Source organism: Cibotium barometz, chromosome 2 (assembly GCF_041138505.1).
Source record: "Cibotium barometz isolate CiBa-2024 chromosome 2, ASM4113850v1, whole genome shotgun sequence".
In the NCBI taxonomy this organism is placed as follows: domain Eukaryota; kingdom Viridiplantae; phylum Streptophyta; class Polypodiopsida; order Cyatheales; family Cibotiaceae; genus Cibotium; species Cibotium barometz.
This window is the reverse complement of record NC_141047.1, coordinates 71,295,965-71,307,409: the sequence shown is the minus strand read 5'-3', so window position 1 is coordinate 71,307,409 and position 11,445 is coordinate 71,295,965. Positions and strand designations below refer to the sequence as shown.

Here is an 11,445-nt window from a genome sequence, read left to right as displayed (position 1 = left end):
AACCTTTTTAGGACTTGTAGGGTTCTATTAAAAGTTTATAAGGAATTATGCTAATATAGCTATTCTAGCGATGAATCAGCTTAAAGAAAAAGGAAAACAATTTAGTTGAACTCATGAACTCATGATCAACGAGCTAATTTTGAAAAATTTAAAGTAGCAATAGCTACTGCTCCTATTTTTCAAATAATGGATCCAAATGGCTCCAAGTAACTATTCAAGTTATGAAAACAAACTATTTGCAATTGTGCATGCTCTTAAAAAGTGGCGTCGTTATTTGTATGGTGCCAATATTGAAGTATTGTCTAACCATGAAAGTCTTAAATAGTTAAGTACTCAAAAGGAGTTAAAAGATAGGAAGTCTAGATGGCTAAAATTCTATAAGAGTTTGATATTCAAATTAGATATAGAAAAAGAAAATTTAATGTCGTGGTGGGGTTGATGCTCGAAGTCAAGCACCCAATGATAAATGAGTTGAGTTTTACTGAACTAGAAAGTGAGTTGATGGTCCACTTAAAAGGAAAGTGTGCTAATGACCCTAGCTATCAAGTAGTTTGGAATTACTTGATTAAAAAAGATAACTCTCAAATAGAGAGTAAAGAAAATGCACTTGCTAGTGATAAAAAGGTATCACTTAAAAAAGATAGTGGTTCAGAGGAATCACTTAAAGAAGGTCAATAAGTGAAAAAGATTGTTGGAAATTTTTTTCCATCGATAATGGGTGCTTGTTATATAAAGGTCGCATTTGTATACCCAAAGAAGAAAATATTCACGATAATATTTTACTAGAATGTCATGACAATCCAAGTGCAGGGCACCCGAGAATTTCTAAGACCTAAAGACAGTTTTATTGGGATAGGTTTAAAGAAGGATGTCTAGAATTATGTTATAAAATGCCCTAAGTGCTAAGTCAATAAAGCTGAGTGCCTAAAAGTAGGTGGATTATTACAACCATTACAAATACCTGAGGGTAAGTAGGAAAGTATTTCTATGGATTTCATAGTGGGACTACCCCAAACAAGTAGAGGGCATGATTCAGTGTGGGAATTGGGCTAGAATGTTTATCCATCATCTATACAGATTGTGTCGATTGCCAGTAGATATAGTAGGCGATCGAGATACAAAGTTTACGAGTCATTTTTGGAAACAAGTATTCAAAAAGTTGGACACCAAACTTAGTATGAGTACGTCTGAACATCCACAAAGTGATGGACAAACAGAATGGGTTAATCACGTCCTAGAAGATATGCTTCGAGCGTATGTTAATCATAAGCAAAACAATTGGGATGAGTATCTTCCATTATTAGAATTTGTTTATAATAGTGCTAAACATTCTGCTACTACTGGTTTTAGTGCATTCATGCTAATGTATGGATTTCAACCTAGAGCACCCATAGCAATTGGGTTACAATAGAAAAATTGCACAGTGTAAAAGAATTTCTCAAAGACATGCAAGACATGTTATTAAAAAAAGGATCGTTCTATTACTTATGAGAAAGGTCAAAGGAGACCAATTAATTTTGAAGAAGGTGATTTAGTTTATGTAAAGGTTTCTAAAAAGTCAGAAACTTTAAAAAGTAGAAAAGTTTCAAATTTAAGTCCAAGGTAGTATGGTCCTTATACAATACTTAAAGAATTGGAAGTGTAGCTTACAAGGAAGCTTTACTTGAAGAATCCAGAGTACGTCCTGTGTTTCATGTTAGTAGACTGAAACGCAAGATGGGAAACCATGATAACATCATTTGGAAAAATAAGAAATAGTTAATTTTATAGAACCACCTATTCTTCCACATGAGCCTGAAAAGATTCTCGAATATCGAGAAAAGAAAACTAGACATTCTATGTTTAAAGAATGTTTTAATAAAGTGAAAAGATAGACCAAAAGAAGGATTAACTTAGGAAAGAGTGGCTACACTAAAGAAAAGGTTTCCTAAGTTTGTTTTCGAGGACAAAAAATTTTCTTTCAAGGGGGAGGAAATGTTGTGAGAATGACAAAAAACACTAAGGTAAGACTAGGAAATATTATTTATATGTAAAAGGTTGCATATAAATAAGGTTCAAGGGATTTCAAATAGGAAATACCTAAGCAATGGTTAATAGACATTAAAGTTAAAGTAAAAAGAGAATATATGGTGCACAATGGAAGCCCAAGGGACACAAAACTAGGCCCCTCCTTCTAGGGGTAGTTGAAGAGGCATTGGACAAGGAAAAGGCAATGTCTAGCCAATGAAAGGTCAAAGGACTTAAGTTGGAAGGTCATGCACCACTTAGGCCTATATAACCAGGAGTTTAGGGACTATTACTAGTCTTACAAGTCCTCAAGCTTATAATGCAAGGATCACTACATTGTTTTTTAACTTTTTTATATATATTTTGGTGGTTTTGTAATGATAATAAAGTGGAAGCTTGTTCATCAAGAAGATTGCAGCACCCGCAATAAAATGACGACGCAAAAGCGGCTTTGATAGCTACTCCGATAATGGATTCTTTCCTTTTAATATTTTGTATTTCCTAAGGTCTCATTTCATTATAACATGTAGATGTGTACATTGTAAATGCCACAATAATGCTCGATAAATAATTTGATATGATGATTTAGTGGACCTTATGCCTACATGTCTCGGTAACTCTATTAAAATAAGATGTCAAACACATGCCACGCTTGTGGATGGTAAGTGGAGAGCATGTGGAGGAGTGTGGAAGGATACATAATAAAGAAGAATCCCTCTAGAAGTTCTATGTGGACTAAAGAGACTTTCACAATGTGTACATGAGAGACCTTTATGTGGAATCAAAGTGGGGTTAAATATTATCCCCCCAAGTCAAGGATTCTTTGATTAAATAATTCAAGAAGACACATGTCAAAAGTACCCAAGAAAGACAATTCATAGTGACATCTGACCTTATGTCACAAAGGGATGAAGATTTCTATTTTTGTAATTTGTAACAAGGAGAGAGAGGGTGATTCTACATCTATAAAAGGAGCCCTCGTCTTTCTTTCAAATCAATGAATGAGAAAGCCTCCTCATTTGTGCATTCTTGTGTCTTTGCCACTCCATCCTTATATTTTAGCTCTACTACTTAGTTTTGTCTCTTTTATTTTCTCCCAAATCTAGCAATTTTCTCTTCTTTTTTAGCATTACACCTAAATGCCTTGTCTATTCTCATTTCAATGAATCAAATTAAGGGATATTTAGGATTAGTTGACCCCCGAAAGACTAGTGGCCTTAAAGGCACCTCTTGAGATAGCTCTTATATTATTACCGCCTTCCTTTGGAGCTACCAATGGTTTTAAGAGTAGTGAGTATGCAGAAAGCCCTCGAGAACTAAAGTCTACTAGAGGCATTGGCATATCCTTGCTCTCCAGTTTAAGTCATTGAGAAGCTACTACACAAGGAGTGTTTGCGCAAATGCAAGAGAGGAGTGTAGTTTTAGCAATTTTTACCTCCTTACTAAAATGACTATAACTTTTTGCTGTTGCGTCCAATCTCAAAACTTTTTATATGGTCATGAAACTGTCTTCAAGATCTATCCGCTTATATGATTCAATCTTGATGTAACAATAAGAGTAAAATTTTATAATTCTCTATGTACTTTTATTTCCAAGGCATTTTTGACAGTTTTTATCCCTCAAGTAAAATGGGCATAACTTTTGAATCCCTTCTTCACTTTCAAAATTTTTATATGGGCGTGAAGCTATGCATCTATGTGATTCAATTTTTGTTGTGTTGTTGTTTCAATAAAGAAGAGTTTTTCTCTATTTATCTCCATTTATTTATTTTTTTGCATAATAATCCACTCCTTCTCTTTTAAAAAAAAATGTAAGATTTCTCTTAATGTCTTTGTAAAACTGTCAGTTTCCATGCACCTAATTGATCTTTGACACCTTTCTACCTTCTCTCCCTTTAAGATGTTTCACCCAAATCGCCCAATTCATAAGGATGAGCAATATCAACACTCATCCCATGTAGATCTCTATTCACGTAATCTTGAGTCATTTGATTTTCTTAATATTTGCTCTCTTATTTGGAACAGAGAGATCAGCAGAAATCCTTTCACACAACCCTTCTTACAAATAATATTTTGCCAAGTCATCTTGTCTAGAGAATTGCCTGACACTAAGGTCCTAGCGTTAGTATAAGGCAACATTATTGGCATTGTTGAGTCCGTAGTCCGTAGGCCAAAATAGTCTTCCCTCGTGAACTGTGAGGTAGGCAGTTTCTTCATTACAAATGCATATAGCTACTAGCTAAGCATACATGAGGTTCATAACATGACAATGAAACCAAATTTTACAGCCCAGGGTCCAGTAACAGCTCATAAAAGCTTCCAGTTGTGATGCAGACCCTTTGCTTTACACGATGTCAATATGTCACTGCTTTCCCACAAATAGGATATGCTTTCTCTATATGCGGATGCTGGTGGTGGTGGTGGTGGTGGTGGTGGTGGGGCGTGAGTGTGAGTGTGTGTTTGCAACCCGGGGGGTGGGGTGTTGTTTTTGCAGGATTGATTACAGGACTTTCTGTGGAATTCATTTTATCAAGTACCCTGAGGCTATTTACAGACCCAATTTTTTTCAAGGATTGAGCTATCTTTACTGCCCATCTTGCAACTGACAAAGAGCACAACGTTCTCTCAAATGCTGCCGTTTTGATGCATACACTTTCTATGTGCGAGACAGCTCCATGTTTACTCGAGCTTCACATTCCAGCTGTTTTGAGGTTTCCAAAGGCCTCCTGCAATGTGGGGCAAATGAATATGAATCTTTTTTTTTTGTTTTTTTATACACCGAGTAGATGGCACATGCATAACCCTGGTAAAGGTCCAAAAAGAATGTGTTGAAAAAATCGATGTAAAGAACTGAGGTTGTGAGAGTGTGATGACCCTTGAGCAGAGCAAAGCTCATACTGCCAATGCTACTAGACAAGGTTCTATAATGCAAAAATGTGAGTCTAAATAGCTAGAAGTGTAACACGGCTTGTTTGCCACAGAGGGCCTTTCCAATCCTAGATTTCATCCCGGTTGCTATGATTGCTGTGGGAACATGAAGGCAGAAGACCCCTCGTCTGGTTCTGCAACTCAGGGCATGGTTCAGGATAAACAGATTCTGAGTACCCTTGCACATACGAGCAGTTCCAAATAAGGGTGGACGAGATGACATTTATGGAAATATTTGTAAGACAGATATCCTGAAAGGGCATCTCCTCAATACCTTGAAAATTTCCTGCTCGTGTGACATTTGACGCCACCACATTTTCAATCACTATCCTCTCCACATCTGGTAGTGCATCCGGGTCATAATAAGAATCGGGGTGATCACCATACAGGCTTGTGAATTCAATAGCGACCTTGGCATTTGAAATAGTGATGTTTGAGATGTAGATATCTTTCACAAAGCCACCCCTCCCTCTTGCAGTCTTCACACGTATCCCTGTACCCGCATGGGTAATTACCATGTCGTCCACATAGACATCTGAGATTCCACCTGACATTTCACTGCCCAGGGCAATGCCTGCACTTGATCGAGTACTCCCAGCAATGTGGCGGATCACAATATTCGAGCTTGGGCGGCCAAATGCAATACCGTATTCATCCCAACCACTCTTGATTGAGATCAGGTCATCACCAGTGCTGATGAAGCAGTCCTCGATGCACACATCAGAACTTGAATCTGCAGAGGAGAGTGGGAGAGTATTAGAGTAAACGAAGAAAAAGGGCACAATGGAAAAAATCATTTGGATGTCAAAGGCTGTACTGGGATACGGATACAAAAGCAGGATGTAAAGCCTTGGAATAAAGAAGCTAGTTCTACCATCAAGATGTTTGATATCTTGTGGAGTTAATCTACTTGAAGATGACACCAGTCATGACCCATGCTTAGAAAGGCACAGAAGGGATGACTGCCAGCATCTTATCTTTGTATGAGAAAGATCGCTTTAGGCCAGTGAAAGATGTTTGCAAATGTAATTAGAGGATGGCAGCTCGTCTCCGAAGGATGAGCCATCGCGCAATAGAGCGGGCCGCCCGATCATGCGGTGGGACTGCGCCGGGGCCCCCTTTAATGAAGGCAGCATTACCATATTGTTTTTAATAAATCCTCACTTTAGAGATTGATATCGAAAACTGTAAATTGGGAAAAGGTCAGCTAACATACCCGGATCAATTCCATCAGTATTGGGTGACTCACGAGGAGCTAGAATAGTTACATTCTGAATCAAAACATTTCTGCACAATCAAACAAGTAACGAGGTAATATAGAAGCCTTGTGATGGGTATACAAAGGATCGATGCAGCAATGTGGAGTTGTCAACGAGTTTCGCAAGAAGACTCATGAGACTAACCTGCAATACACAGGATGGATGTTCCAAAATGGCGAGTCTTTGAATGTCAGGTTTGAGATGACAATGTCCTTGGAGTCTACGAGTTCGATCAGAGGGCCGCGGGTGTAATCTAGACTCTTATTGTAGTGCAACTCCCACCACACTGCCCCTTGACCATCAATGGTTCCATTGTCACCTGAAAAAGCCTCGACTTCTTAATCTTAACAATTCAATTCACACTACCAACAAGCAACTGCCCAAATGAGTAACTCAAATTTAGTTTTTGCACACCTGTGATGACAACATCTGTGAGGTTACGCCCATATATTAGGCTTATGTACCTTCCACCAGGAAGCTCTCTTCCTCGTCCATACGAGGGCAGTGGGTCAATGACTGGCCACGATTTTGGGTCCTGAAGTTTGGAAACAAAAATGCACTTAAAACTCTGGAGTTCTGCAATTAAAACACAAATTAGTGCTTGGGCTTGTGGCTTCTCTCTAATCTGATGAAAGCTACATTAATGCATTGAGACTGAAGATCAACTCTAGTTCCTGCCCCTTCTTTCATGGAATGTAATGCACATAACGTAGTACAACCAGAAGCTGCAAACCCTTGCTTGACCTGGCCTATGCTCATGCCAATTCCTCAACGGCTTGGTCTCTAGGCTTCCTCCAACCTAAGACAACCATGCCGAGACCCCCACACTCTAAAACTAGATCTTCGATTACACAAAAATGGAGCATGCACATTGACCTTTCTTCAGTTATATAAATCCACGTCGATGCTGGGAAATGGATGATAATGTATGTGGGTCTATGGTTACACAGAATTCCCCGCCTATGCTGTGGATAGGGAGTTGGATGGGCAAGATTACCCGTCCATCCCTGAAAGCAGGTGCATGAGGGGGTCCCCCCGGTGATGAGCAGGGAGGGTTGTGTAACCAGCCTCATGCTGTGAAAATCCATGGTGCAGGAGAGGAGACTGATTGCCTACCTGAGATCCAAGTATGACTGCATTCTTGTCCAGGAACAAGGTAAGGTGGCTGGTCAAGTTGAAGCTTCCTGTGAGCCATTTCCCAGCAGGGACATAGAGCTGGGCACCTCCTTTGTCTGCAAAAGAGTGGAGGTAGAAGATTGCATTCTGAAATGCATGGGTGTTGAGAGTGATTCCGTCTCCAACTGCACCAAATTCAGTGATAGTGACACTGTGAGGCCTGGGGGACATGGCCAGCTCACTGTTGCACAAATCCTTACTATGATGGGGGGGGCTCTTTGGAAAGCCCACAACCTGGTGTATGGGCATGGAAAAGGTGCAACCAATCATCATAACCCCTTGGAGAAGAAAAATCTTGCTGAGCCATGCCAGCATAAGCACGCCTCCTACGCCCTGCAATGCAAAAACTAAGGCATGATTAGCTTCGAGATCAATAGACGCCTAACGCAGATTAGTAATGCCGAATCTCTCCTTCTTCACTCAATTCAGGAGAATGCAGCTAACGAATCAGAACCTAAACCAAATGAGATTTCAACAAACCCAACTTTGATAGCATCAATTCAGCACTGCCCGCTTTGTAAAACAGCGTTACTGATGTAAACAGAAAGACTTACTTGGATCTTCATGGGCGAAGCGCAGTAGCAGTTGTGAAGGAAGACAGGAACGCTGCTGCATGTACGATGCTAAAACGGACGAATCGCCCTATTGGGTTGTTGAAATATGGGCAGAAAGGAGGTCTCCATGCAAGCTTCGTGTGTTTGGCAGAGCACAGAGAGAGAGAAATCAGAAGCGTAGAGAGAGAAGAGAGAGAAGAGGGGGCGAGAGATATGTTAGCTGGTCGCCATTGCCCAAACACGAGAGAAAAGGATCAATGAGACAACCTGGCCTTGCCCAAAACATGCGTTTCCCGAAGCGAGAGAACCTCCCCGGCGCGCGAGAGCGAGAGAGAGAGCGAGAGAGTGTGGAGAGAGAGAGAGAGAGAGAGAGAGAGAGAGAGAGAGTGTGTGTGTAGAGAGAGGAGAGAGAAAAAAACACCCTGTGCCATGAGCTGGCATAAAGAGCTTTTGTGTAGACAACGTACTGGGAGCGTACACCTGTCAGCACCACAGCCGGAGGACCGCTTCCCCCGGTCATGCAACAAAATATTTAGCCCTAAATAAGGCTACCTTAACTATATTCAAGGTCCCTAAGGTTCCAACAAAAGACAATTTAAATCGTCATAGGTTCGTTAAGGTTACTTCTTCCACTAATTAATAAATATCGTTTTTTCACTAGCATTGGGCACCCATTAGTACCTTCAGCGTATAAAGAGTCCTCTAACCAAAACATTTATTGCCCAATCTTTAGTCTAATCCTTGTTTAATATCCAATTTTTGCTTTATAAATGGTGAAATCACCTTTTTTTTTGGAGTACATACTACAAACCACCCATTTTTTGGAGTACACTCTACATTTTTTTAGGAGTACATACCACAAACCACCCTTTTTGCTATCCATCACTACGTTAGCATGCATCACATAATGCATTGTACTAGCATGAGCTTAGTTTTCACACTGATATGCAAGTCACGCCTTCAACATTCTCATCTATAAACTTGGTCATTTAATTTTAGCTTGAATAAGTGTGTCCCATTCCCATAGGTTTTCTTGTGATTATGTGCCACAACATTGTCAAAAGGAAGACATTACATGTCCTTTTACTTTTCTTTTACATGCCTAGTTTTTTGTTGTCACTAGATTATGTCTAAGAAACCGGTAAAGAACCTTCGATTTAAGCTTTGAAGTGTCCAATATTATAAATTCCCATCAAGTTCTCAAATGAATGCTTCCCACATGACAACATCCTTTCACCCACTTACCCACCTCTCTCTCTCTCTCTCTCTCTCTCTCTCTCTCTCTCTCTCTCTCTCTCTCTCTCTCTCTCAAGCCAACTTGGTGTGTCCCTTCATCACCATACTTGGGACACAAATAGCATTGTGTGTAAGTCAAGACTCCCCACATTCCCTTGGAAATGTGTGTCCCTCCTATTAACATCATGTGATTCCTCTATTAGTCTATTCGCCTACCTTCCTATCAACCAAAAAGTTTTATGTAAAAGAATTCACAAGTATGTGGTATTTTAACTCTTCATTAAATCTTATGAATATGCAAGAGAAATAGAGATGCCATGAAAGGACACTATTTGTAATACTTTTCACAAGCATTTAGTTTTTCTAGCTTAAAGATACACATCAAGTAATTAACTCTAAATATATATACATACATAGTCCTGTATCCAATGAGTTTGTTTTCAATGTGCCAACAAGCTCGAGTTGGGTTTTTGTGTAGTCATGTTGTACGAACAAATTTAAAAAAAATGTGCCTTCGCTCTATAAGGAAAATTATAGTTTGCTTATAGATAAAATATTCTCATGAAAGTTAAATAAGCATGATTTATTTCAATTTACCCTTGTTTATAAGTGTATTTTAGTTCTATGGTGGTTGTTTTTAAAGGACTTCTTACAATGAGAGAAAATGAAATGAATAAATTCTTCAAATGTAACATTCAAGAAGAAGCAAAATTTTGTAATTCTAAAGCAACTGCACATTTAAGACTTTTACTAAAATAAATATTGGCTAGCTTTAATCCAAAATATCTCTACAATCATGTTATGTAAGTCTCCCACAATCTTTGACATGTTATTTATGCCTTCCAAAATGGAAATCACCTTATTCATTAATAGATCTTCTTAATAAATCTTGATCATGAATAGCAAAACAAGGACACATGCATATGATTGATGGGTTTTAATAATTCTAGAAGTAAGAGCTTTTAATGCCTAAATTCTTTTGAACACTATAATGTTATGCTTTGGATGAAATCACAATATCCCTAATATAATGCATAATGGAGTTGTAATAGTATACATTTTTAGAAAAATGTATGTCCTCCACCCATACCTTGATGCCAAGCACACGACATGAACACTATAATGTTACCCTTTGGATGAAATCACAATATCCCTAATATAATATGGAGTTGTAATAGTATACAGTTTTTTTAAAAATTTTCCAAAGAGAATATAACCTTCTATACAAGCATGGGATGAAAGAAGCTTTTTGAAAAGATAAATATCTTATGTTTTGATGTACAAATACACCCTTACCTCTAAGCATGCACATATGAATCCCATATATTCAGCCAACAAATGTTCTGTTTTCACTTTTTCACATGCTATAATGAGTATCCACACATGGAGGATGTTTGTTAGTCACTCTTATTTTTGAGCTACTCAAGCCATCATTTGGTTGGGACCCAAGGAAGGATAACTTATATTCATTTCGACCAATCATATATACATGACAATACATATTATCTTTCAATCATCATTTATATTTGATTTCGACATGTATAAAAGTGAAGAACTTATTCCAATATTTTGCAACTAACAAGGTCATCATTTGAAGTGTTTTCATACATGTAAGTTACTTTTGATAGAATTATGGGAGTTTAAGCTACTTATGATAGTTGAAAAGTGAAAGCATAAATACACACCAACCTCCTCTTTAAAGCATAGTAAGAGCCATAATCTAGAAGCATGCTCATTGTACAAAAATAAAGAATCATTTCAACATTTTGCAATTAAGAATAACATGAGTTAAAGCATTTTTTGTATATAAGTCTCTCGACAAACAATAGCCTACTAGGGAGTTCCCTTTTTAACCACGTTGGTTAAAAAGGGAAAGCATAATATATTAAAAAGAGAAAGCATAATATACATCAAGCTCCTCTTAACAAAAGTTACAAATTTGCAACCTTGAAGCATTATAATGTATTTTATTGTTTCAGGCAATCAAAAATTTACGTGAACTTTGGAATTTGCATTTTGGTGAGTGGCATGGGTTCACTCTCATTTTATGAATTGTTGTGAGGCAAGACTTCTCCATGTTTTCAAGTGTCCTCTATTTGCACTTTGAGGGGAGGAAACGGTTCTCCAAATGTGTGTTTCAGTAAACCAAAGGCTATTTGTAAATGGTAATCATAAAAAGGCTATTTATAAATGGTGATCATAAAAAGGAAAAAAAGGGAGCATGGAGTCTTTATGGGTCACATCTAAATTGCTAACTAGCCACATGGGTTGTGCCATGGGATCCA

At 38.3% G+C, this 11,445-nt stretch overlaps 1 protein-coding gene across 1 annotated transcript; it reads right to left on the bottom strand.

The window, feature by feature from the left end:
- Positions 1-4,053: 4,053 nt before the first annotated feature.
- On the bottom strand, positions 4,054-8,273 carry LOC147641425 (putative polygalacturonase). Its single transcript, XM_086821262.1, has 6 exons — positions 7,925-8,273; positions 7,311-7,703; positions 6,609-6,729; positions 6,339-6,513; positions 6,152-6,222; positions 4,054-5,668 (listed from the first exon to the last, which is right to left on the bottom strand). Exons 1-6 carry the CDS (start codon positions 7,934-7,936, stop codon positions 5,004-5,006), a joined length of 1,437 nt encoding a protein of 478 aa, XP_086677388.1. The 5' UTR covers positions 7,937-8,273; the 3' UTR covers positions 4,054-5,003.
- Positions 8,274-11,445: the final 3,172 nt, after the last annotated feature.